Here is a 27,667-nt window from a genome sequence, read left to right on the forward strand (position 1 = left end):
CACTCCTACACTCTGATTCCAAGCCTCTTTCATACCAGTATGACTTGAACAGGTACAGCCCTGCAGCAAAGATTCCCAGCATGTACCTTCACAACAAAGGCAAAGGTTCTTCTTTGCTTGTGTGGGAAACCGAACCCGGGGCATTTCGCCCCTCTTTCTGAACGCCAGATAATAACAGCTCTCACTGCGACTCCTTTCACGCTCACAAAGACAGAAACGCCGATGCCTGATCTTTCAGGACTGCCTGCTCTGCACTGAGTATGAAAGAGGGTCAGGGGGTTTTGGTGATGGAAGCCCAATCAGGATGCTCCAGTTTAACAGTAATAAAACTTTTTATTTTTTTAGTTTTTAGTATTTATTGTTTTAAACTGATTTAGTTTAATGGGAAAGGAATTACACATTTAAGATGCTCCCCATTTCTCATGGAGCGGAGACCGTGTGTGTGGTCCCCGAGCCGTGCATTTCTTTAAAAAGCCCAAGAGGCTATATATGGAAACAGGTCATGATGGGCAAGACAGGAGGTCTGAGGTCACTGTGCCTTAAACGCCACAGGACCAAGACATTCATCCTTTTGGATACCTGCACACTGTTTACTGGAATGGAAAATTCCATAGAAAATGAACCACTGCAAGCCTTCTCGTTCAAACACAACATTCAATGGTCTGTAGCTCTTCAATGGGAAAATGTGTTTACCTATCTACCGCACGTACTGCTCATACTTCCAACATGTGCAAGACACCAGTCAAGGTCTTAATAAAGTAGATGTGATTATCAGCATTTATTGAGCATTTCATATCCTCAAAACTTAAATATCAAGATATGACAGTTTTCAAAGGTTCTGGAATGACTGATCAAGTCATTTCAGCGCGATTCCCGTAGCAGATTTCCAAAGGCCTGTAGAGCAACTTACTTTCTTTAGTTTTACTAAACATTTTCATAATCTGCTCATGCCTAAAAGATATTAGAGCTGTATTTTAACGAGTTGAGAAAATTATACTGTCCTAAGCCCGGCACATTTAATAGCAGCCTGGAAGCACATTTTGAAGCTGGTAGAAGTGTTTTGAAAACTTTGTTGAACAGTCCTGTAAGCTTCAATCATTAATATAAAAATCAACTTATGTGAATGAACTGGGCAATGAATTTCAGTGTTCATGACAGTCTTCAAACACCTGAAAGATTGAAGCTACTATAATTCAAAACTCCTTTTGAAACAAAATTGTAACTATAGTTGATTGTAATTTTATACTGTGCAACACTGATCACAAAAATGTAAAACTTTATGTAAAAAAATCTAGTACTGTAAACTGAAATGTCCCATAAATATTATATATTAATAAGTTGAATTATTCACAATTCAGCATACAAAATGTGGAAAATAAACTATTTTAAAAAAGATGATGCTCCAAAATTTGATGAAATTCCCTCCCCAAACATAGCGGCATATGAATTTTTCAAAAAATCCACATAGTTCTGGATGCTCTGTTTGTGGCTTTCCGATTGGTCCAAACTTAGCTGCAAGTCTTTTAATCGGATCTCGTACTGCTTTTCCGCCTGAAAAAGAAAGAGAGAGAGAAAGGCTTAGCTTCCCATTTCTCTTCATTTACATTTCCAACTCTGTCTTTGCGAGACGTTCATGAATGAATTCAATGATGTGGCTCTACAGAAAGAGAAGAAAATGTTTATTAGTAGATCAGAAAAATTCAAAAGACAGAAAGCAATTTGGCCCATCTTGCTAATTTGACAGGATCCCACTGGGTGAGCTTGAACCACATGTCCTGGAACGTGGCTCCAGACTCCCGCAACCCTCTGTGTAAAGTAGTGTCTCCCATTGTCTGTCTTGAATGTCTCTATAATTCCACTTGTAGTGGAATTCAACAGTCATTGAGAAATTAGACGGGTTTGGAATAAGCTGTCTTGTTTTCCTCAAATCCACTCCTGGCTTCCCAATTCCAGCAGGTGTTTGATTTACAAAGCAATTGGGTTTATGTGGATATAATTAGTATGCAAAATGATACTTCTCCTGCTTGTAAAGTGAAGACTTGATTTGGTTTCACATATAGTTCCTTAGTGAGGCTGCATTTTCCCAGATGAAGACCTGAAGACAAAAGCATATAGTTGGCCTTTCCCATACAGTCTACCTGAAGTAATGAATGATCATAACCTCCTACTTCTCTCTCTCACAGGCCTATTACTCCCTTTAATTTAATAGTACTCGTCTGATAGTTGAATTGTACATTCTTGCTTCCAACAAGTAATACCATGTATTTATCCACATTAAATCTAATTTGCCAGATCTGCCCTGTCCTGAATTTTGTCGTATCTCTAACATCTATTGCATTGCTGTACTTACAACTCCACATTTATGGATTATCTGTAAATACGGCATGTTTACCGACTTTCTCCTTTCATGAGAAATTAGGTCCCCTTATCAATTGCTGCTTTCATTTTACTGTAACGACAAATTACTTGTCGTTTCTTGAATGTTGTTGAAACATCTTTGCATTGGTATCCTCTGGCGTTCCACTGATTCCTGAGAAAGACGTGAGGATGTCGCAATGGGGATTTCTGGATACAATTAGAAACGGAGCCTGCCGATGAAGACCTGCTATCCGGCCCCCAGACGCTTGAAAAATGTACATGAAGGTTTTAAAGCACACATGTGGGATTAATTGTAAGACTTTAATGTTATTAATATCACCTTAAATCACAGAAGCACAAGACTTAACCAGCAAATGAAAAACACTCAGCAAACAGAACAGAAGATGTTTGGAATGACAGAAACAGATTTTTTTTTCAGAATCTAAAGTCAGAATTATGAGCAGAACCACATGTTCAATCCCTAAGGCTCAAACAACTAGCTTCAGCTTGACAAATAGTTCAGGAAAGTCTCGGCCATGGTCACGAGCAACTATATTTTAATCCTGTGGTAGCTGAGCTGCTATGCTTTTCAGAACAGGGCATCAGAAAAACAGCTTCAGATAACTATTCCAGTAGGAAAGGAAAAAGGACCCACAGCAGCTTCACCAAACCCCAGTCCTGTGGTGCACTAACAATCCAGGTTTTTTAATCCAACCAACACCAAATCATTCTAAATCCTTGTCATTTTACACTGCACTTAAAACACCCACTCTGTCCGTGACCGAATTCGAGACGAGAATGCTTACTGTGCAAAAATCCACGAGAAAAAAATTCCTCCAGGTATTTTGAAAACTTGGAAAAGGCCCCAAACCTGCAATGCTCGTGGATGCCTGGAATTAGGGTGAGCTGCCTCAGAGCTCTGTGCTCTTCTCTGTCCATTCAGGTCATTTGCTGCGACAGGCTCAGTTAAAGCACAACTCAGGGAGCTCTGAAGAGCTGCACTGCAGATAGGCAGCATACCAGCCAGCCACTCAAGTGGATATATGGGAACACCTGACGCAAATCAGGCATCCAGCCCTGACTGCCTGCAGCCAATAGCTGGAACAGCCTCTAAAGAGCTTGGAGAACAAACCGAGGACTTGACCTCTTGACTTCTAAGTGTGCAGGTCCAATAAATCAATGCCATCATGCAACTACCCAAAGAATGAAAATGTCACTTCTGGTACAAGGCCTTGCAATTCAAAGCAATGCCAGACAAAAAGAATGAAAGCACCACATAAACAAAAGCTAAATAAAGACACCAGGTACCTGCTTCCATCGGTTAACGTACGGACAGCTTTAGTCAAGTGTACTTGCCACGACATGATTCATTATTATCATTTCTTACCGGCGCTGAGGGCCTCTGTATCAGCGGCAAAGATCGGAAAAACACAGGGAGACGAAAAAGCTAGAGATCAAAAGGTATTTGACAGATGCAGATAAAGGAATGCGGGCTTAACATCTGAAAAGGAAATTAAATTAACAATGAAAAAAAACTACGAACATTAAGAGGTGCTAAACAACAACATAGCCACATGTTTCATATCACTACATCACCGGCACTGGCTCAGCCAGGGAAGCTGGGAAATAAGAATGCCAGAAATACTCACCGACAGTTTGCTTTGCCTCAGCTGTTTTAACTCCTTGTCTTTTCTGCTTTTCTCTGTTTCTAGCTCCAGGATTTTGCTCTGTAGGACACTTTCTCTAGCAAGGGCCTTGTCCTTCACTTCAGAAACCTCAGGGAATACAAAGAAAGGGAAACCAGAAATTAAGAACGTACCGATTCTCGCACTCACAGAGCTGACCTCCTGGACGGATGTCGGTCCGCAGTGCGTTAAGCTCCTTGGTGTATACTGCAGGTGCGAACTGCACCCCAGCGCGGGGCGCAAAAGCTCCAGCAGGGCCGACGTGACTGGCTGTGTTCAAGGGGGAAGGGGGTGCCGGAGTGGCGTGTGGGTCACAGGGCAGCATCCCACGACGTGCCAGTCTGCCGGATTTCTGGATCGTCCGTAACCCCGTTCCCAGCAGGAAGGACATCGGCAGTCTCAGCCGAGGTCTGTGCAGCGGGCTGAGGCCGAGGCCAGCGGGGGGCCTGTGGGCTCCAGGCACGGCAACACCACACAAGTGGCGCCCCCCAGCGAGAGGAGGCGTCGGTAAAACTCACAGGTTCACAGAGGTGCAAATGGAGCTGGGCCCTTCAGGATGAGAGGAAAAACAAACTGGACTGCCCTCCATGTTCAAAGGTACTCATAGAAACTTAAAACTGGCAGGACACTGCAGTGCACATTGTCGACAGTCAGCATGCAGGAAATGACCGCTACATATCTGTGAAGCCGATTCTGTTTGCCTCGTGCTCGTTTCCCTGAGATCCGGTCAGCTGTAAATACTACCAACACCTCCCTCCCTAAATACTTTTGCTTCCAGTACAGCTCTTTACTAAATGCAGTGTCTTTTATTCACTACTGCTCTGCAGATTCACATCCTCACATACTCGGAGGCGCTGCCCTGACAGGAGGGTCACAGAGGGCAGGGGAGACACAGCCCGAAGGTTTGCTTCAGATTTTCCACTTGGCTCACTAAATCAGCATCAGGAACACCTGTGGGTGCTCAGCTGAAATACAGCAACTGGAAAAAACGCAGCTCAGTTCTCCCAAGCCTGCCCTTTCTACTCTTTATAATCCGTTTGCTACGAAAGGACAATCTGACAATATGGGAATGATCCTGTGGCACAGTAAACAGAAACATCCCGAGGCGTGGTTTTTCACATCAGTGAGGAATCTCTCACATCACAGCCAGAAAAAAAGCTATCAAGATATTCCTTTAAATAACCAGCTTGACAGCTTCCTGAATTACACTCTTCTGCAATATACAGTACTTTATTTTATAACCTGTGATGTTCCAATTTGCCACGCATCCTTACATTTAATCTGTCAAGACCATAATTCAAGAAAAGCAGCAGCCGTCCCAGACACTGAGCAAAAGGGAGACACATGGACTGAGCTTAATTCATCACTACTTATACAATACAGTCAGTTTCAGTCTGTGCCGAGCTCAGATATTTACTCAGTCACCCTGCCATCAGGCAAGGCCCTGGCACTGCTCTGTGGTGCAGGGACAGGAATCCCAGTCTCGCCTGGGCAATACTGTATTGGATAGACTTAAATTGACAGTCATCCTTTTCTTTTCATGTGATCTTGCTAACAAGTTCATCGCTCTCCATGGACTGTTCATCCAGTTATGCTATTCGTTTGCTTCATTAGCAACTGTGTTTGATGATGAGGAACAGGGTATCTGTAGACAAAGTCACTTTGTGTTATTAAACAGACAGCCCTACCTGCTGTTTGACATCTGCTAAAGCCGCCTCCAGCTGGCGAGAGAGAGAGAGGCTCTCCGCTGACCTCTCCTCCAGCTGCTTCCCACTGTACTGAAGAGCCTCCTCTTGGCTGGCCAGTCTGTGGACAAGCTCTTGGTTTCCCAACTCCAGTTCTTCTATTTTACTTTGGGAACACGGGATACAACAAAGCTTAGGAGTGCTTTACAGCCCAAAAGGTTCCCGAACGTTTCTTTTGTTTCATCAAAGTTACCTCTGAAGAGCCACCAGTCTGAGCTGTAGCTGCAGGTTGTCTTCCTGCAGGGAGCCCTTCACCTCCAGGGATGATCTGAGCTCCTCAGCTTGCTGGTCCACCTGCAGACACACAGATGTTATTGTCCAGATGGAGGCAAGCAGCTCTTCTGCTAAAGCATGTTCAAAAAACAGAATGGGGCGCAACATACAGTAAATGAACATGGTTCTGATAAGACACAATCCTGAAATCTCTTCACATATGTTCCTCTTTCACAATAAACCTAATCAATTCAATGTATCATAATAGTAACTATAATAACATTACCATTTCTATGAAAGCATGATTTTGTATATGTAGCGTAAATTAAGTTCAATATCCATTTACCTCAAGCTATATATAAGTAACAGAAACAAGGGTGCAGCTCAAGTTTTTTCTGTTTTGCACCACGCCTTGATCTATAATGATTACATTCAAATAATAAAAGCTATAAATTCAAACTCCCACATTTTTTTTCTTATTAGCTTGAAGACAAGATCATTATTCATAACACCACCTCAGACTGATACCACCACACAGCTATGTATGCAAATCAGATCACTGGATTTTTCAAACACCTACGGTTCAGCTGGGCTTGTCTGTGCTTACAAACAAAGATGCCAAAAGCATTCCCTCACACAAGATTCATGCAAATGAGGCTTTTAGAGGTGAATTTAGGAATTACATTAAAACATGCAAGATGATTACTGCCAAACATCAGCACAGAGCTTTGCACCAGACCAGCTCAGCTCAAGGCAGATTGACAGATTCACAGCATTCACAAGCATTAATGGCGTGGCAGAGGAAATGCTGTACACTAGGCATGACTGCCACCTAGTGGGTGGAAGCTGTTAATGGCCATTCCCTTCGAGTGAAAAGGCCATTAATGGGTACTTGTCCATATGCACCTTAACCTGCAGCTGGCTAACAGAATCGGACTTGTCTGAGCTTCTTCTCTCGCAGCGCAGGAGCTTGTCCTGGCAGTCCTGCAGCCTTTGCTCAGCTGCCTTCAGTAAATCAGGATAAACTTCCAGCTCCTTCACTCGAGACTCCAGCTGCTTTTTGGCCTGTTCCAAGTGTGGGCAAACATCTGTTAATGCACACCTCTCAAACAACGCTCTCAGATCGCAACCCGAGAGAAACAGATCTGTACACAGGTAAACTTTTCTATATTATTTCCCAGTTCTCCTATTCTTATGAAGCCTTCCTAGTAATGGAAGGGGCCTCAGGCATCAATAATGAACTATGACTTTGTAGCTGCTTAACAAAACACCAGCACACAACCCCACAACGAGGGCGCATTCAGGCCCTATTGTTCACTTTTTAAATCTTGTCATTTCCCCTAGACTGCGTAACTAAGTGAGGAAATGAACCACTTTTAGAAATCCCAGCCTGAAACCCATGACCAATTGTACCACTGCTCTAAGCACACACTAGAGATTGTTTAAATATGTGGTATTATCAGTCTTAAAGAGGGGCTGTTAATTCTTCATGCCCACATCTGCACTGCAGAGACAGCACAGAGTGAACCTGGTTCCCTCCCGATATGCTTTTTCCACGCCGTAGTCATTACATGTGTCACTATAGTTTAAAACATCTGAAAGCGTCTGCTGGAAAAAGACATTTCTTCTCAGACGTACACCTGTTTTAAATTCCCATGGTGCTGCAGCAAGACTGATGAAGCCAAAATCAAATCCTCTTTATTACAATATCCCAGAACTTCGTTCCATGTAGTTATAAAATAGACATTATTTTTAATTAGTGTGGAAAAAGTTGATAAATTCCCCGGCTAGCAATAACAAAACTTTATCAGATCACGTCAAGGGGGATACCTGGTGCTATCTCAGAGGGAGATAAAGACAGCACAACTTCAACTCTACTGCTCTGCGCACTTTCTCTTCTCTAATCCAGCGTGTCAAAGTATTACATCAGTGTGCATTAGTAATGCTCTCAGAATGTCCTTTTTAAAGAATAAAAGCTTAGATCTGTAAAACAATTAAAAAAAACACCAATTACCTTTTCAACTTCTGTGTCTTTGCCTTCTTTGACCCTCTTATTTTCTATTAAAACTTTCTCACATCTAGTTTTTAGCTCATCGGCCTCCTTCTGCAGCTCCTTTACCTAAAGAAGAAATGTAATGTTGTATTACTGCTTAATACATAGCTAAGGCATAAAGAGGAAGAGACTCTTTCAAATAAGAGTAAACAGTCTTGGTCATTTGTTTCTTAGTGTGAATAAGAATAAATATTTTCCATTTACGTAACTCCCACAAAAAGGAAGAAGATTCGGTTTGGTGGTTCCAAAAATAAAACCTCAGCTGCTGATGAATTTGAGTTGATGAAAAAAGTTTTTAGCAAATGGAATAAGTGTTATTAGGTTGGTCTTACTAATACAGACAAACATAAGCAGGAAAGTGGCATATATGCATCAACACAGGATTAAACTTTCAATGATATCAGATGAATAACAATCAATCTCTTCACAACTGGAATGTCCTGACACAGCTTTTAAATGGACAGATGTTTTACCTGGTACAACACAAAAACATGAAATGACTAAATAAAAAACATAAAATGTTCCCTTCCACCTTACAGAAAAAAAAAACGCATTTAAAATGTTCTTAGTGAAGTTTCATAAGGACTTTTTTCAGTGGTTGTCAAGACTGGGTGGGTTTTTTAACAAAAGAAGCTAACATTTTCATTTCGCAACTACAGGATGATGCAATATCAAAATCTGTTAATCTGTACGTCAGCTTTCAAGATGTGTGAATCTGGGCCCTAGCAGTAGAGACCGAGGATCAGATCTAGCAGTCATGAAACACAGTGAACAGATGAAGGGTTAGGCAAAGCAACGTTACAGGAACCCACCCCAACTGTCTCCATCAACTGGGAATCAGCACGCTTGGATTGGCCTTGAACAGATAAGACCATTATGCAAGGCCACTTTCCCAGCAGGATATTGGCACTAGTAATTTTTTCCTTGTTACCTGAGTCTTATACTGCTCCAGGAGATCCTTCTGTTGATGGGACACTGAGACTTGTTCTTGGACCTCAGCCTGCGAAACACTTAGTTTCTCCTCTAGATCAGCTATGAAGGCCTGCAATGGAAATAATAGGTCGTAAAAGTTATCCTTACACAGTTTACAGACATATGTGTTTATAATAAGAAAAGAAAGAAGTTCAATGGATTTACTGGAGTAATAAAAATACCTAAAAGCGAATAAGAATCACAGGCAATTAAAGTGTATACAGAGAATGGGGTTGCAACTGTTACAGGAGTGAAACAGCAGAAGAAACTAAACACAACCACAGTCACTACAAAGGCCTCTGCAGCCTGTGTGCACAGACTTGGGACAAGGTGCTGGATTTGTATCAGAATTCATCAGGCAAGCTCTGACGTTCAGGATTTTATTATATACTGTATATAAAAGCCCCAAGATCCGGATAAAATTTAAATAGTTTAATATTTCTAGCCAGTGTTGGAGAAAGTTACATTTAAAAAGCAGTCCATTATAGTTAAAATTTTCCATTTTAAAAATGAATGACCCCCAACTTTTTGTTATTACTTATGTAGTATTTATAAGCAGTAAATTAGCTCTTAAAAACAATTTCCCAATCTTCTTATTAATTTAAAAACAAGTAAGCAGACAGGTCCAACTGCAATGGATTCTAGTTGGAAAGAAACTCTCCCCAGCAGTGTTTGTTTGCTGTCCTCTACAGTACACAGCGGTGTGCTGTTTCACAATGTGGCAGGACAATGTACCTTCAACCTGGCATTTTCAAGGTTCAGGTCAGCATTATCAGAGTGAAGTTTCTCCACTTTTTGCAGGAGATCTTCATTTGAACTTCTAGCCTTGTCTTTTCCCATCTTCAGCTGTTCAGTCAGGTCCGTGATCTGCCTTAAAGAGCAAAGAACCATGCTTCATAAATTAATCGGGCTATAACTTAATTTTTATTTCCTTAACAAAAAAATCTGTTAGTGCACACGATTCTTAGAATTGCCAAAACGCAGGTCAAAACATGCAACATCTAGGTTGTATTTTGACATGTAATTTAGTAGTGCCTTCAAAGTGTAAAGTATTTAATTATCAGTTACTTCCATATCCGAGACACATCCGCTCATCAGTCTAGAGCTCATCCTGGTGTCTGTGTTGTTAAGCAGTCTAGAGAGCTTGTGACTCCTCCTCTGGGTGGGACACTGATTAATCACAGGGATGATCCCCTCAGCAAAACTGGTCCCCCCCTAGTGCAGCTGAGAAGGCTGTAGAAACTGAGGTATAGTACCTCAATTGATATACAATACTGGGGTCTGCAGCAGGGACTTAGACCCACAACCCATCAGCCATGAGACCAAGGACATGTCAACCACACTATGCCACCCACAGAGGTCCAGTAATTACAGAAGAAATACTCTAAATTAAAGCAGATAAATACTGTAAATTCATTGCAAAGACACTGTAAGACATCTGTTGTACAGGTTATGGCACATTTTATTCCATCAGTGTTCTGATAATACTAAGCAATTGAAAGTTTGCTACTAAAGCATTTTTTTCCCTTTTTCAAATAATTTGAAATATAATCATGTGAACACAATCAAATCAGCCTGTTAAACTAGTATCGTGTCGGTGACTCTGCATAACTTTAGGAAATGAGATGATGAATGGGCTCAGCTCTCGGGAGCTGTCCAGCAGGACGCCTGCAGCCAGCTGTGCTCTGGCTGGGACACGAGGTCCAGAGTGTCGCCTCCCCAGAGCGACAGAAACAGTGGAGCAGCTCCAGGGGGCAGCACTTGCAAAACCTTTCATTTCCTCCTGAAGCGCAAACTTTATCCCTGATGGCACCTATTTCGAATATTGGACTTTCAAAAAAACTTCACAAACTGAATAATTTGCGTTAAAGTTAAAAATATAAAATATTGGTATTTCAAAAGCAAGCAATAAAAGAAGAGTATACTGAGTTCAAATGAAAGGTTGAAATAGAAGTCTATTAAAGATGTATAATGAGTCATTTTGACTTTCTCAAAGCAGAATGAAACGAAAAGTGCTGTAACATGGTCTAGGAGCCATGTCTCTTCATAATATAATCTCTTTCTGACAGTAACCACACAGCTGAAACCTGAAGGAACCAGTTCTTGGCCACTCCCACACCATCTGCATCGTCACACTGCTTTCCTGAATCCAAACCTCTGGTCATTTCAGCAGGCATCCTTGGTTTAATTAGACCACTTCATCATCCTGAACATGACTTGTTTCTGCCTAGAGCAGTGGTTCCCTGTCCTGGTCCTGCTGGTAAGCTCTCAGTTACACAATCAAACACTTCACCGACTTGATAATAATTAGATTAATGTGGATGTGTTCGTTCCCAGCTCTTAAACACATTGGAGCTTTACCTGTTGTATTTTGAAACTGAAATAAAAATCCCAAACTTAGAATCAAAATGCAAATATTCACTTGACGCAACTTCTTTTCAGCTGTCTGCTGAAGGTGGGCTGGACGGAAAACCCGCGGGCACGTGGGTCACCAGGACTGGGAGCCGCTGGCCTAGACAGTTTGGATTTCTTCCCTCTCTCGTCTCGGGACTGCAGTTTGACTCCACTTACAGCTGAAGCACCGCAATCTTGGCCTCCAGCGGTGCCTTCTCCTCTCTGGCCAGCTCGTGATGCCTTTTCCACGTGTCAGCTGCTGAAAGCGCTTCGGTCAACTTCACATCCTTAATACACACAACACATAGTTCACGGGAAAGAGTTTAGACAGCCATTCGTGAATCCACAGTGGAGAGTGAAGCTTATGGCTACTGCAAGCAAGGATGGTTACAGGAGAGAACCAATGTTTGAAAACAGAGCACAGGAACAACCACATAACAGTCCGGGATTCTCCGGCAGGGAACTCGGAGTGTCCATCACTGAACATGGGGAACGAAACACTCTTCTACTCAAAACCCGAGTAAAATATACATCTAATGGTCTTGGTTTTCTATGCATCTTTCGATGGACTCTGGATCAGCTCTTCTACACCACTGTCTGAACTGCCCCCCTCCCCCAGTTTTCAAATCCCAACTCTGCTCATGTGCAATATACCTGCCTGTCCTTCAGGTCTTACTGAACTTACTGAGAAACTGGACTTGTATTATCTAGGCTAGGCAAGAGTAAGGCATTAATTCACAAAAATTCACCACTCCTTGATCATTCCTGTAGACTAGCAGCCCGAAGTCCTACCTTGTCTTTGAGCTGACTGTAACACTTTTCAATGGCAGCCTCAAACCGCTGGGCTCTGTGCTTCTGAGCTCTGGTGGCTTTCTTCAGAGACTGCTTCTCCTGTGCAGCTTTGTCCAGCGCAGCCGACATCTGGCGCTTCAGGTTCTCAATCTCCAATTTGTGTTCAGTTACTGTTCTCTCCAAACTCTAGAGAGAAAAAGTTAAATACGCATTTTACAATGGATGCGCAAAATGCCTCTCTGTAAAATTGCATGGTGTGATTAATTTAGCTCACGTTTAAAAAGGATACACAGAAAACAAAATACCCACATATGTTACTAGTTCTACCAGATTAAAAAACTACATAATAATTGTTAACATGAATTGAATTTCAATTTCAAAAGGTTTGTCGGTCTAAAAGGGACGGATAAACATTTACTGCCACACATGAAGCAAAGCCCATCAAAGAGCGAATCCACACCACAGTAGAAAGTCTGCGAACCTACACAACCCTGAACTGTTTCAATACTCATCACTGAGGATACAAGTGCGATAAGAGTGAAAGGTCTCATCTCAATAGCAGTTTTTCTGAAACAGTGGTGGAATATGATCCAGAAGCACAGCTGATTTAGCTGTGTGTAATCTGTGCAGAGAGGCAAGGTGGCGCAGTGGTTAGCTCTACTGTCTTGCAGAGCTGGGGCCCCGGGTTCGGTTCTGCACCATGGGTACCATCTGTGTGGAGTTTGTACATTCGCATGCGCTTCCTGTGCATGCTCTGGTTTCCTCCCACAGTGCAGAGACATGACGGTGGGTTACTTGTCTTCTGTGAAACCCGGCCCAGGTGTGAGTGTGTTTGTGTCTGTGTGTGGTTTCAGATAGACTGGCTTCCTGTCCAGGGTGCATCCTGTCTTGCTTGCTGGGATAGGCTCCAGCTCCCCATGATCCTGAATGCATGGATGAATGTAAACAGTGCAGAGTAAGGGGACATGCGTCTGGGACTCTTCTTACCCGTAACTGCACCACCATCCTGTTGTTTTCGGCCTCTTTGTGGCGGAGCTGTCCCTGCAGGTGTGCCCGAGTGGCTTCCACGGACTTCGACAGCTGCACCACGGTCTCTGTATTCTCCTGGCGAACAGTGCAGTATTATCAACAGCTCTGCCCTCAGACTGGACCTTGAAGTGACTCCACTTACACATAGCACATTACTTTCAGGTTTAATGCTTTCAGAGCTCCATGCCATCTATCCTCAGCAGCATTCTGAAATAACTTCTAACACGAAACCTCCTGTTCCTCATCCCGCTCCCTCAGTCTGGCCTTGTTTCAATTTTTCAATTCTCTGTGCCGTTATCACACATGAACAATCAGCAGTGGATTACTGACATCTGGAATTGCTCTGTCTGCCCTTAAACCGGCAGTGATCCCTCTGTTAAAAATGGAGGCTCAGTAATTATCAGCTGCTATCTAATATACCATTTTAGTCAAAGAGATGAGAACAGGCTACTCCTGTTCAGTTACAAGCTCATCTATCTGCAGCTGTTTGGGTCAGTTTCAGGCTGCAGTCAGATTGATACACAATACAAAAGCTCAATAGGATTACTAACAATTTACTGATCACTGCTGACTCTTGTTTTTTTACAAACTCTTGACCTACTTTTATTTGCAATTGTACGACTTAATACCAATTTGCTGAACAAACTGCAGACAGAATATCGGTATTATTAGTACTGGTTAATATAAATACTGTCAGAAAACAATTCAGCTAAATTGGTCATTGTTTCTCCTTGACAAAGTTGGTCCCAGCAGGTGTCCCATAGCACTTTGCTCCTGGCCCCACCTTTATTAGTACTGACACTAATAAAGTCTTCTATCATTCTATTTATGTGTGTATGTGTTGAAAAAAAATAATGCAGATTTTAGATATTAAGATTTTGGCATCATTTTGATTTCTCGATCATTTGTGACTGACCAAATGTATACAGTGACAATGACTGTTAAACTATTAAGAGAGCTGATTGGGCACCACAAGGTTGGCACCACCAGGAGTTGATTTAGCCTGCTGAACCCGACATCTAGAGCTCAGAGCCCAGACGATTCCATAGGACAACATCTGCAAAGGATGTGTTGCGGATGTCCAGTTCATATTGTTTCTAATGTTGGCCACACATGCTACAAGCCTGCGACTTTTGCAGTAGACCTTCCGATGCAGATAATTGCTAATCACCTTTATGAATTTGCTTAGTGTACCTGCTCCAAAAATGTTTTTTTCATTTTCACATTAACTTTGTGATTTTGTTGCAGCTATAATTAATAGGTTTCTTAGTTCAAACTCAAATGTATGATCACACATCACCAATTGTGGATTATATACGTACATTTAAATAGCAGGACTTATAACTTGAAGCATTTGGCTGCTGATGTCGCCAGTGAACTGATTGCTCCCCCCCCCCCCCACACACACACACACACACACACACTTGTGCTCTACAGGCTCTGGCCTTCCTCATGAAAAACACTCATACACCTGGCACATTGATAGCCGTTGAATTCACTCACCATTTCTTTCTTGCGCAAATCCAGCAGCTCTTCAATCCTTCGCTCATTTTCTCTTAGATGGCGTCTTAAATTCTATTTTAAAAAAATCTGCGTCAGCACCATCGTTTCCAGTTTCCCCCGTTCAAGCCCCTCCACTGCGCAGCGTTTATCACGGTATATTTTCCAACAGAACCGATCAACTGGGCAACTATTGTATTGCTATTAGCAAAGTCTGCAACTCTACTTTACCCCTTTGCATAGTGCATAACGCTAATGTATAAAAAAGTTTCACTTCCTTAAAGCTAGACACTGTGGGCGCCGAGCTGTCAGCTGGAGACCGCGATTACTGCCGCGAGCCCAAGAGCTCACCAGGTTTTCAGCCTCAGCCTCCGTCAGCTTGGTCAGTAAAACCTCAACACGCCGGTCAGCCTGGAGTTGGATCGCCTCAGAGATAAATAAAAGCAGCAGCAGAGGAATCAAAGGTGAATATTGACAAGATAATAATCTGACTTTAAGACAGTGATTTTTGAAAAAAACATACCTCCTGATCCTGCATTTCCTGTAGCTGCTGTCGGAGCAATTTATTTACGCCTTTAAAATTCTCCAGCTTCTCCATCAGCAGACTTTTCTGTCTCGACATCCTCAGCTCGTCAGGAGAAGAAAACCTCGACACCTTGGGAAGGAAGGGGCGACAGCAGCAGACTCAATATGTTTCCAATAATAACACTGCGGCCGCACTTATGTGTTACATAAAAAAAACCCTATGAGCCCTGTGAGGGCTGACGTGTTAACTTACACTTGAGAAATCAGGCAAAGTGTCCTTTAAAGACAGGAGCTGGGCTGCTGCAGAACTGGCAGCAGACTCTGCTTCAGTGAGAGTTCTTAACAAACGCCTCTGGTCCACAACAGCACCGTCATTATCTCTGAGCATGAACATGAGAGTATTAATCAAGGTTTTATTCTCAATCTGTGAAGCAAAACCACTGTTGTGCCTCAGCACTGCCACTCGTATGCTAGCCAGTAACGCTACTGATGAACAGGTCTCCGGGACTAACTGGAGCCTCAGATCATGTGATTAATCTGTCCACTCACACACCCACACACTGAAGTCATCAGCTGCTTAGTACAGAGAGGCTTCTGGTATCTGGGTATCCCAACTGGAGTTTCTCCATTCTGTGAGATGTGACAAGGTTCATGCAGCCTTCTCCAGCAGGGACTGGCCATTAGCAGGCTGAGGACTTAAAGCTGACCTGCCTCACTTCTTTCGTCACAGAAAGTGCATATTTCAAACCAGCAAAATCACACCATTCCAAAAGCCCTACCTTGATCTGTCTTTCACCGCAATACCATTTAATTTGCAACATCTACAATGAACACAGTTGATCAAACAGACCATTTCCATATATTAGTAAAGCATTTTTTTGCAAAGACATGATTATCCATAGTCCTGAAATTACCAAGAAGCAGACAGGACAATAGAAGATTAACCCCACAAGTACAGTAACCAAATATCTCCTAGCGCTTCATTCTTGAGACATGACCTGCAGACTGTCGGTGATGCTGGCTCATGTCAGTTGCCCAGTGCCGGCCCACCTGCTCACGTCCAGCTCCGAGAGCCTTGAGAGGGAGCTGGTTTGCTGACGGCTGCCGCTGCTGTTTTTCACCGCGTTCTCGAGCTCGTCCGAACACTCCATCAGGCCTGCTGCTCGAACCCCTGTGCTGCTGCTACAGCTCCAAGGCAGCTCCTTTGAAGCGTCTTCAAACACACAATGCCTCCTCCTTTCTGTGACCTAGGCAGGGGAATTGCAGGTTTTGACTTTCTGTGCGAATATATTAACATGGCTGCTGGAGTCATCTGTAAATGAGTGCATTTCTCCTGAGACCAACAGGTGTCACAGGTGTTTCCTTTCATTACAGGCTCATTAGCACCTTGTTTACATGTGAATATCTCTAATTAACAACAAAAAGTAGACAGACTCTAGATACCATTCTTTGTGCTTAATATACTACACTAACAGGTTAGGTTACAAGGACTGGGAAGGTTTATTAAAATTAATAAGACACTTGCTAAATACTAACTGCTTTTAATTAAGAAGAAAAATGTCCTTACATCCTTTCTGCTTTTGTGTGCTTCATCAAAGAGACGATCAGTCTGCTTAGCAGGCACATCCGAATCTTTCTGAAAGTCCGCGTCACTGGAGTGGATCACTGAACAGATCTTCTCTGCCTGCTTGGGTGTGATTTGTGGCTTCTGTGTAGATTTCTTTAACTATAAGGAATAGGAAAGAACAGACAGAAAATGAAATCTGCCAGAAATAATGTCAAGCTTTCAGAACATGTTTAAGGAATTATCCATTCTTCAGATGAGACATAAACCAAGATCCTGACTCTCCATAGTCATTTAAAATCCCAGGGCAAGAGTAGGGGTGTTTCCCCAGTGTCCTGGCCAAATTGCCCTCTGGCCTTTACCAATCATGGCCTCCTAATAACCCCCATCCCCGAACTGGCTTCTCTCTGCTCTCCTCCTCATTGAGAGCTGGTGTGTAGGGAACAGACTGGTGCAATTACACACTGGTGGTGGAAGGAATTATTATTATAATGTTGATATTAAAAAAGACAATGGATTTTCTCAATGAAGAACATGAAAGAACATAGAAACCAAGTTCTGCTGTTTCTAAGGCTCACACCTCACTGCTGTGGCTCCTGCAAACTGTCTTTCCAGTCCTCTTCTTTTCTTTCTGCTTCCTGAGGTCCTTCTCCAGGTTAGACATTGATGCATATTTGACAATATGCGATTTCTGAAACAGAACAACACATGAGCTGGTTTCCACTTGGTTTCATGAATGAAATGGAAACTCAGAAAGTGACTAGAAGCTGGATGCGTTCTATTGTTCTGCCTAGCAGAAGGCCAGATCCACCAACCTACAGATGTTAATGTCAAAATAATGTGCAGTATAGTGGTGTAAAAAATCTGATCTTCCTAATCTTTTTCCTTGCAACTTCCATGTCTGCAGGCACTCTGCTTGAGCTGTCAACTACTAAACTGAACTAATAAATGACTAATTTATTTAATTATGTATATGTTAACTTTAAAATTCCAGTTAAGAGCTGAACACAGTCAGGAGGTTTACATTTGTGATTGTGGCTGGAATGAAGCCCAGCACAGCTGACTGAGATTTTTTTTACAAGTAGAAATTTATTTGGCAGACAATGTCATCCAAAGCAGTTTACAACAGCGTTCATTTAAACCGTGGGGCATTTTTCACAACGTCCATCATCCAGGTGGGTGCAGCACACCTGTTTTTATGTTCCAGTCAAGCTCTCAGACCCACATATAAACGCTTTACTGATGTAAGATTATTTGGAATTGTTTGACTGTTTTCAGCTCTTAAACATCTTCAGGGTTTCATTTTAAGTATAGTATTTCACAACTTAGTTAAAATCCCAAACGTCTGAGTAGGGAGACAAGTTGCAAATATTCCAATCAAGCAACTCCAGAGCTCAATTCAGGCTTTGATTATGTAAGGAGGCTCGGGCTGGAATAAGACCCAGCAGGCGTGTGGACCAGCCTTAGGCTCCTGCAGCGAGACCCATTGCGTTACTCCCTAGTGCAATAGTTCCAGAGCCCAGCTGTTCGACCAGGCGCTGTAACTTCAGATGCTGCTCTGCTGGTACCTCCGGGGCTGAGGGCAGAGACTGGCTTCTTTGCACGTGCACGTGCACTGGGATGGCCTCGTCTAAGTGCACGTGAACCGGAGAGGATGACCTCGCCTTCATGCTGAGAGAGGGAAGAGCAACAGGAAACGCGACATTTTAATTAAAAAATGCGTTGGAAAAATAAATCCCCTCGCTCTTTACTATTATCACGTTATTTTCACAGACATCCTGACTGCTTGTGCAAGAGTCAAACCCACTGTACATGGTGCCATTGTAAAGCAAAAACTAAGCTAAAAGCGTTTCTATCCCAAAGGTTCAGCTGAACTAAAAACAAAGTAAATGAAATGTAGCTAATTCAAACCATTAATCAGACGGATTTCATGGGACATACTAAAACGCGAAAAATGCAAACATTTTTTATGATTAATCTTCGAGGTTATGTTCTACTTGTTAAAAAAAACAAGAATTTTAAAAAGCATTGCCTTTCATTTTTACCTGGGGAACGATTTATCCTACTCGAGCAACTGCAACAGCTGATGACCTTTTACCTTCCAAGGAAGCGCAATGCTGGCTTTTCATTGGTGGGTTCAAAGAAAACGTTTTTGCGCTTTGACTCCTGATTGGCTCCGGCGCTGAACGCACCAACGTAAAAACACTGGGCAAGGTTACAGGCTGTGCGCTGCGTTGTCAAGGCAACACAGAGCAGTTCGGCGCTGTGAGCTGTGAAGCCTCTGGATTCATTCCGCACCTGTGCTGGAAATATTACATTTTAAAGCAGCACTTAATTTTAACAACACTATAGCAGTTTCACCCCGTTTACCCCCCCCCCTCCGCTCATGTTAACACCAATGCTTAAGGATTGGCGTGAACACATCCTCATAAAACATTCCGTTAAACTTTTGTTTTTAGTTGGTCCGTCACTGAAGCAAATATGCATTTACAAATCAGCAAAATAATAAAGGTACCAATATCGAACCTATATATATATATGCCCTGCTCTTAAGAAAGCGTTAAAAATGCATTAAAAAGTCCGTTGGCTATAAATAAACGTCAGGCAGCGGGACTGGGCGGTGTATACCCCGAAAAGGCGGCGTCGCCAAGGAAACAGTTTTTGGGGGGCTCTTACGGAGCTCGCTGATTGGCTGCTCCGTGCACCGCGCGGGCATGTGTGCAAGTACTCCGGCTGCAGCTCAGCGGCGGAACAGACCGGGCAGAGACATGGAGCCGGCCAGCCTGCACGAAGAGCTCCTCTGCGCCGTGTGCCGCGACGTCTTCGTGGAGCCGGTGACCCTGCCCTGCGGGCACAACTACTGCGAGGCCTGCGTGCAGCAGCTGAGGCGCTCCGCCGCCGTGCCCCCGGACGGCGCCAAGCGGAGGAGGGCGTGCTACCCCTGCCCTCTGTGCCTCGCCCCCTGCGAGGCCACGGTCGAGCTGAGGAAAAACGTGGCGCTGCGCAACATCGTGCAGAAGTGCTCCGGGGCCCGGCCTGGCGACGTCCCCTGCAGCGTGTGCAAGGGCCGGCAGCGGTCGCCGGCCGAGAGGAGCTGCGTCACTTGCGGGGAGTCCTACTGCGCCCTGCACGTCATGCCCCACTCGGAAAACGAGTTTTTCCGCCAGCATGTGCTGGTGAGGCCCACCCGGGACACCGGCCGGCTGTGCGGGGAGCACGGCAAGGACCTGGAGCTGTTCTGCGCGACGGACGGGACCCCGCTGTGCGCCTACTGCATGCTGCCCGGGGAGTCTCGGCACCTGGGCGGGCACGACGTGGTGAAGCTCTCGGAGGCGGCGCACGTTGTGAAAGTAAGCGACCAGCCGCGCCACTCGCCCCGTCTGCTTTTGCCTTTTGGCGTGAGCCACACCGTACACCTGCCGCGCACTGCTTAAACTCCAGACGCAACTCCTGGGGGTTGATAACTTCATGCATCTCTGAAGAGATGCGCGTCTCCTGTACTTCCCGGCGATCCGATTATTATATTAAAGTAGTGCAGCCGGGGTAGGGTGTTAGGTTTCTTGGTTAAATAACTTGAACATGATTGCATGTAAATATTTCTGTAAAACAAGTAACTTTCCGAGGTCCCGTTAATCGAAGTGCGGCCCTGACAGGTCCTGCGGTTCACTGCGAGTTTGTGTTGCGCTGGTACTCCGGAGACTTGACTCTTATCAGGCAGCTCAGGCACTGGGACGCCGTTATCACAGTGTCTGCACAGGAATGTGTGTGAAAGGCCGTTAGCTACTCACGGGTCTATTTATACTGAGCATAAAAATAGACATCACTTTACGATACATGCTGTATGCATGTTTGTTTTTTTAAAATGCAAGTGTACAGATGTCAGTTAAATGCTTTTTGCGTTTATGTGGGTTTTGCTCTTCGCCGATCATGACGCACTGGTGTGACTTTGATGTGCACACGCACTAAATCACCTCGTGCGTGAAAGATTTGGTAGGACTAAGGTTTACCATATGTTTAATTTTTAAAACTATGAATTTCTTTACAAATTAAAAAATTTACAAGTAAAATAAAAACATTTACAAATAAATTTACATTTATTAAAATGTTTTAATAAATTTTAATAAAAATAAATTGACAAATATAAGCTAAATAGGCTAAATATTAGATATCGTTAAGCTTTATTAATAAAACACTAGATTGTTATTTATTCATTAAGCATTACTCGTTAATCAAAAACAATGTTAATTAAATTGTCACAAATCATCAAAGAATCCTTAGAAAATTTCATTTCTGTGCCTTTTTGATCTGCATAGTTTTGTAGGGGGGGGGTGTGCCAAACGAGGAAGAAGACATAAATTCTTCTACAAACTGAAAAGTAAAATTAAAGCAGTAGACTGCTCTTCACCAGGGAGAAATGTTTCATTGTACCAATTTATCCCTTCCCCACCATCGGATCAGATCACTTTATTGGCCATATACAGTTTCTTGTATTCGGAATCTGTCTTTCCGCATACCCCAACTTGACGCACAGACAGGGAGAGAAGCTTGGGGTCAGAGTGCAGGGTCAGCCATTTATACGGCGCCCCTGGAGCAGTTGGAGTTAAGGGCCTTGCTCAGGGGCCCAACGGAGTAGGATTCCTCTTCTGGCCGCAGGATACGAATCGGCAACCCACCAGCCACAGGCGCAGATCCTTAGCCACAGAGCCACCACTCCACCACTCCACCCCGAGATCCCTTCATCCCTAAAACTGCTGCTGATTTATCCCTGAGGTCCAGAGTTGGAACCTGCTCTAGACCCACTCTTCCTGCACGCAATCCTCTCAGCATGTCCAGTTCCAGCACACTTCACAGCGCCTTGGTGTGTCGGGCATTTGGACGTCCTCCTCTGTGTGGCCAGGAAGATAGGATCAGGGTCAAATCAAACAGGCCACAAATATCAATATAGCCTGTGTGCAGTTGATGACGTACAGGTTTGGCATGTCATATTAAAGGTAGCCCACGCAGTGCGGCTGCTGTGTGCTGTAGCTGAGGGCCTGTGTGCACTGCATCAGTCCAGCAGTCACAAGCTGCTGCAGGCAAGAGCTCAGTGCAGCTCAGGGTTTGCAAGTAGCAACAGGAACTGCTCTTCACTGCATCGCGGCCCAGCTGGTGAGCTGCCCTGCCTGCTAGGAAGTGATAACTAACAGTCCCGCAATGATGTGAAGGGAACAAGCATGTTTCATCAACACGAGCGGTGAAGAAGTAGTCGCCAAAGAAAGAGAAAGAAGAGCTGAACTTCTTCTTCTTCGTCTTCTTCTTCACAGCCTTAGTCCCAGACTGTCCTGGGGTCAGCTGCTTTGGTTGCTCTTCTCCACTTGTCTCTGTCGAGCACATCTTCCTCACTCACTTCACATACCTCCATATCTTTTCTCACACAATCTATCCATCTCTTTCTAGGCCTGCCTCTTCCCCTGTTACCTTCCACCTCAAATTCCATTACCCTCTTTGTTACTTCCTCAACGTCCCTCCTCATGATATGTCCATACCACCGTAACCTCGCCTCTCGCATCTTCTCAACCACATCCACCACCCTACATCGTCTACGGATTTCTTCATTTCTGATCTTATCCTTCATTGAAATCTGCAGAATCCATCTCAACATCCTCATTTCAGTTCTTCTCATCAAGTTCTCTTCCCTCTTTCCAACTGCCAAGCATTCAGCTCCATATAGTAGTACAGGTCTAATCACAGTCTTGTACATTTTGCACTTTAACTTTCTAGGAATTTTCCTGTCACATATTATTCCAGTTATTTCTCTCCACTTGTTCCATCCAGCTTTCACTCTTTGTTTTACTGCCTCCAGTGTTTCTCCTCCCTTTACCAGTTTTGATCCAAGGTATTTAAAGCCATCAACCTGTTTCAGTTTTCCTCCATTTCCTCTTCTCTCCATTACCATTATTTCAGATGTTTCTGCATTCATTTTCAGGGTTGTGAAAAGGGTTGTGTCAGGAAGGGCATCCGACGTAAAACCATCTTGCCAAAACCATGGTTGCAAAGAACACAAAGAAGAGCTGAACAACAAGAGGAAAATAACTTTTTATTTTTCCATTTTTTTTATTTCTAGGAGGGGTGTCTAGCCAAACTAGAAAATGTGGAAGAAAGCCTGTCTGAAATTGGAGCCTGTCTGTTAAAACTGGAAGAAGTCGCATCTCTCACAGAGGTATTCATTATTTTCTTTGTTTTTACATTCAGATTCAGTTCTGTTATTGTTGCTGCTGTTTTATTACGTTACCTGTTCTTTTGTTTTTAAATTGTGTTCCTTCATGTTCCTGCATGAAGATGGAAATGGTTTGTCACGTGAATGGGATTTTACCTCATAGCGGAGAGGACAGTGTCTGTTACCCAGTCTGTTTCTTCCCCTGGGCAGGAGAATATTAAAAAACAGCAGCAGGGATACACTGGCTTCCTGAGCAAGGTCAAGCTGCTGCTCGACATCGAGGAAGAGGCCTGGCGGAAGAGGTTTTCTGTGGAAATGGTGCAGGAAAGCAGGAGGATAAAATACCGAGCGGAGAAGCTGAAGGTGTTCCAGGGACGACTGCAGGAGGCTGGAGCTGCTTTAGAAAAAGCCTTGATTGTCCAAGACCCTGTGACACTCCTGAAGGTAAGTCTGCTGTCTCTGGGGAGAATGTCCGGTATCGATGAAAAAGCACTTAATCAGGCACCAGCACACACCATCAGACACATTTCAGCAGGAAGTCCCCGGGACATACAGTATACAGTATATTGGTATATACATGCTCTAAATTTATCTGAATTAGATTACATAAAAATACATTTCCATGTTCTTGTTAATTACAGTTTCAGAGTCCTTGTACAATTACTATTTCATATATCAGCAAGCAAGTCTTGACTCAAACTTTGCCTTACCTAACCATGTTTTGTTGTGTCTTACAGCTTTTGAAAAATGCTGATTGGTAAGTTGTTTGTTTTTTAAATAATTTCACCCATTTTTGAGCTGGTGCATTTAAAATAAAAGAGTAATGATGAAGCCATCCGGGATCTTCAGTCTTCTGCAAAGACTGGTGCGTTCTGAAGATTAAACTGCATAGAAAGGACTATGTGGAAGTTTGAGGTTTAATTCCATTTTCTCCTGTTTCACATGTAAGGTGTCCCATAGCACATTTATCTAATGGTGCACACATGATATGTTTATGTCTTTTGAAGGAATGACCTCTATCAGAGGGAATTTTGTTCCTCAAAGATCCAGGAGACAATGGAGTCTGTTGGCATTCCCTCCGCAGCATCAAAAAGACGGACACCTCTGTTCATGGCTCTACAGGGAGCATTTGCAGGTAACTCCTCCATCCTGTGTTTTAGCAGCTTGGACAGAGACAGTTAACAAAACGAGTGTATAAAAGAAAGCATGCTTAGTATTTTAGTGTTTGGCATCTGCCCGCCTGGCTGAGGATGTGACAGCCCTGGTTGTAAGGCCGAGACTGAAAAACCCCATCACTTGCTAGGAATGAACCAGGGAGCCAGCGGCAGGGATGAAGATGGGGTGGAGGGAGCGTTGAGGGGAGGGGGCCTCAGCAGGCGAGATATTTATGTGCAAGAAACCAGAAGTGTGAGATTACAATTGGGTATCCCCCCAACCATCTGTGAAACAGCTCCATTTGCCTTCATACTTCCTTTTTTAAAAAAATGATTAACATTTATGGAGTGATTAACTATACGGTTAAATATATGGTTAAATTATTAACCATACGGAGTCAGTGCTTCAAGGGCACAATATTGTGTAGATACCCTGAGCAGCAACATGTGGGTTAACTACACAAACACACAATTCCTCAAACTGTGGCTTTCTCCCTGACTGCTGCCTCACACAATGTGCCCAGAATCCCCTGCAGGACGATTCTGGTGCTGGACAGTTGTTGTTTTTATTAATTCAAGGATATCAAAATGTTTAGTTTAGTTGTGTGTTTGTAAATTTCCTCTTGGTTTTCTAGCTGAAGAAATAAAGCTTGACCCGAGGACGGCGCACCCGCACTTGAAGATCAGCAAGGACTGTGATGCTGTCTGCGCCACTCTTGAAAAGCACACAGAGGGGCTCAACGCGGAGCGCTTCAGGGGCTCCTACTGCGTGCTCGGCGCAGCCGCGTTCAGCCGGGGCGTGCACTACTGGGAGGTCACTGTGAGGGACCTGCCCTCCTGGGCCTTGGGCATCGCCTATAGGAGCATTGAGAGGGACCCACCAGGCTGCTGGCCGGGGAGCGACGACAAATCCTGGGCTCTGTCTTACAGCGGGAGCCGGCGGCAGTTCTGCGCCCAGCACGACTGGCTGGCCTTCTCCTTCGGCGCCAGCAGGGCCCCAGAGAGGATTGGCCTGTTCCTGGACTGCGACAGTGGGATCCTGGCCTTCTATGATGCACACGCGCTCGAGTGCCTGTACCCATTTTACTGCAGTCTGAAATGGCCTGTGTATCCTATCTTCTGCCCCCAGCTGGAAGGAGCAGCAGAGTTTGTTACTGCAGAGATGAGGGTGGAAAGACCAGCCTTTCTGTAGAGCATCTGTGAGAAGATCCGCTCTTTTCCAATATAATTTAGGGAAGGTGATATATGTGTTCACTCATAGAATTGAGCACGATTGTTATATGGTTGTTATATTTGTTATTCATTACAGTTGAAGTAGAAAATCCTGGTTTCTCATCTGTTGAGATGAGGGTGGAAAGACCTGTTCTCTGTTATTATTTGGACAATATGCTGGTGCTGGTCAGGATGTGTTAAGGATCGCTTTAGTTTTTTGTTGATTTAGAAAAGTACAATCTTTTTCAAGTGAGGAGAATATGACTGGTTTATTTTATGGATAGTATTTTTAGAATTGCATGCCTTGCACTGTTTTTGCACTTGTTTACCCTGTTGGTTTGTGTGTTAAATAGATGTTTTTTCTCTCTCTAAGTGCACTAAGCCTGTTAAGAAAAATAAACCAGTGTTCCATGGACAGTGAGCATAGGCATTGTGGGCACAGGCAGAGGCCACAACTGCACATTTATTACATACGAACTGCACATTGATGATAGGATCTCAGCCCATATGTGTTATCGGTTTCACATGTCAGGCATTTTAGCTACTGGAAAGCTAAAGTATAAATTCTCAGGAGTTCACATGTTATTCAGATCTAGGCATTAAATGATTACAGTAATGGATTCTTATTAATATTGCTGTTTGACCAAGATGCCACCAACCCCTCACCAAACTCCACCATCTGAAAGAGAAAATGTGGTGCATCACTTGGACATTTGTATGATACTATGATGATCTGAATTGCCTGGCTTGATAAAACCAGACTTCTACAGTAATAAATGCTGTAAGTACCTTGAGTGATGTACTTTACCCCAGTTCCTCCAGGAGCCAGCAGTGCAGAGGGTTTTTCCCTGTGATGATCACTGTCCTTCGTCACAAGCTCTCTAGTTCACCTCTGGTCAGACCCTGTGGTATGGACTTTGCCTTAACATGACTGTGGGATAATGAGCACACTTGTATATCCACATGTCACTAGACAGATAATGAAAACTGATAGAAATGTTTGAAAATGTGAAATAATTGCTTTGCACTTTAGAACTTTGGGAGTATATTTATTGTTTTACACGTTTACAGTACAACAATGTGCAGAGATTTTTGTTTGGATAAAAAGCTATGGTACCAATTGCTCCCATCTCCTCTGGCCTGAGTTATGGAGTGCCATGTGCTTTTGAGTTCACCAAAGCCTCTCAGCTCACTTTGTTTGCCATCTTTTACTTGGGTTTCTGCCAGAGTGTTAAAATGTTATATACAATTGTTCTCCACTCTGGTTTAGCAATGTTTGGCAATGTTTTCTGCGTGTTTCTGAAGTTGAATTTTTCAGATGCAATAAAATGTTTCACAAGCATTTCCTTGTTTTATCTTGTTTTCCTTGAGAGTTTTATCTGAAAAATTCCCCTAGGCTCATGGTGAAAAACATTGGCTGAATAAATGTTATTTCTTCTTGTTTTTCACATTGCCTAATGGTATTAATTAACAGAAGTTCAGGAAGTCCAGTTATAATCCTGCACTTCCACTCTAATGTCTAAACACCCACTGCCCACATTCTGTGTACATCTTTGCTCACACCTCTCCCTCCCCCAGCTTCACTGTTGGAGCTGCCTCCCTGGTTCATTCCTCATAGTTGAAGGGGGCATGACAGTGCTGATCTTTGGTCAGTTAACACCAAAGTATTAAGTATGCTTTTCCTTCATGTTGGTGAGCTAGTTTTGCCATAATTAGAATTTGACTAAACTACTGAATAAAATATAGCAGCGTTGCAAATATAGAACTAGAAATTAAAAAAGGAATTGTTTTTATCATAATGTGGAAATTCACTTGGCAGATCACATTCTGAGTGCGTTCATTTTAAGTGTGACATGCGTGTCATCAAAAATGCACATTGAAATATGGATAGTGCTGAGCTACAAGAAGCTTCAGGACTGAGCGTAGGATGTTTGTCTTTATTACACAGGATTGTGGGATAATGGGATCCACTTTGATTTTTGAGGATTTTTAATATTTTAATAATATTTTTTGTATAAGGTAATATTACAGATCAGGAGAGATTCACAAAAGCTACATGTTAATTATATTAATTCCCGAAAAAGATTCCCCTAATCAAGGTAAAAGCCTTGGCTTATAAAGTGCTTTCATAAATTCAATAAGCTTTTAATTTGATCTTGGCATTGAAAAAGCTAAGGTTAGAAATTGAAAAATGTTGCTCTTTTAAATTGTCAGAAAGCTGCTGGACTATTTTAAGTGTGGCAATGGAGCCAAAAATCTAAAAAGCTTTGTGTAC

General features: G+C 43.3%; 2 protein-coding genes across 2 annotated transcripts; one reads left to right on the forward strand and one right to left on the reverse strand.

Annotated features, from left to right (window-relative positions):
* Window positions 1–757: 757 nt before the first annotated feature.
* On the reverse strand, window positions 758–19,760 carry LOC148823255 (outer dense fiber protein 2-like). Its single transcript, XM_088927696.1, has 20 exons — window positions 18,876–19,760; window positions 18,399–18,501; window positions 17,411–17,521; window positions 16,834–16,992; window positions 16,317–16,513; window positions 15,520–15,646; window positions 15,265–15,396; window positions 15,093–15,167; window positions 14,745–14,816; window positions 13,200–13,316; window positions 12,213–12,398; window positions 11,598–11,707; window positions 9,762–9,897; window positions 8,986–9,096; window positions 8,016–8,120; window positions 6,908–7,066; window positions 5,982–6,082; window positions 5,732–5,894; window positions 4,008–4,133; window positions 758–1,551 (listed from the first exon to the last, which is right to left on the reverse strand). The coding sequence occupies exons 2-20, from the start codon at window positions 18,498–18,500 to the stop codon at window positions 1,381–1,383; spliced, it is 2,460 nt and encodes an 819-aa protein (XP_088783822.1). The 5' UTR covers window position 18,501; window positions 18,876–19,760; the 3' UTR covers window positions 758–1,380.
* On the forward strand, window positions 19,499–26,734 carry LOC148823256 (E3 ubiquitin-protein ligase TRIM11-like). The gene is made up of 6 exons (XM_088927697.1): window positions 19,499–20,180; window positions 22,934–23,029; window positions 23,237–23,470; window positions 23,764–23,783; window positions 24,034–24,161; window positions 24,816–26,734. The coding sequence occupies exons 1-6, from the start codon at window positions 19,545–19,547 to the stop codon at window positions 25,370–25,372; spliced, it is 1,671 nt and encodes a 556-aa protein (XP_088783823.1). The 5' UTR covers window positions 19,499–19,544; the 3' UTR covers window positions 25,373–26,734.
* The last annotated feature ends 933 nt before the right edge of the window (window positions 26,735–27,667 follow it).

This window comes from Atractosteus spatula, chromosome 11 (assembly GCF_055471065.1).
Source record: "Atractosteus spatula isolate fAtrSpa1 chromosome 11, fAtrSpa1.hap1, whole genome shotgun sequence".
NCBI classification, from domain to species: Eukaryota; Metazoa; Chordata; class Actinopteri; order Semionotiformes; family Lepisosteidae; genus Atractosteus; species Atractosteus spatula.

Bases quoted from the DNA above. Each gene is read 5' to 3' on its own strand.
- LOC148823255 (XM_088927696.1), bottom strand. From the start codon at position 18,500: ATGAAGGCGAGGTCATCCTCTCCGGTTCACGTGCACTTAGACGAGGCC. The intron at 7,067-8,015 runs GTAATTGGTGTT...CACTTGGAACAG, and splicing joins AAGACACAGAAGTTGAAAAG to GCCAAAAAGCAGCTGGAGTC. The intron at 1,552-4,007 runs GTGAGTATTTCT...TTTCTTTTTCAG, and splicing joins TGAGGCAAAGCAAACTGTCG to GCGGAAAAGCAGTACGAGAT.
- LOC148823256 (XM_088927697.1), top strand. From the start codon at position 19,545: ATGTGTGCAAGTACTCCGGCTGCAGCTCAGCGGCGGAACAGACCGGGC. The intron at 23,030-23,236 runs GTATTCATTATT...TCCCCTGGGCAG, and splicing joins AAGTCGCATCTCTCACAGAG to GAGAATATTAAAAAACAGCA. The intron at 24,162-24,815 runs GTAACTCCTCCA...TTGGTTTTCTAG, and splicing joins TCTACAGGGAGCATTTGCAG to CTGAAGAAATAAAGCTTGAC.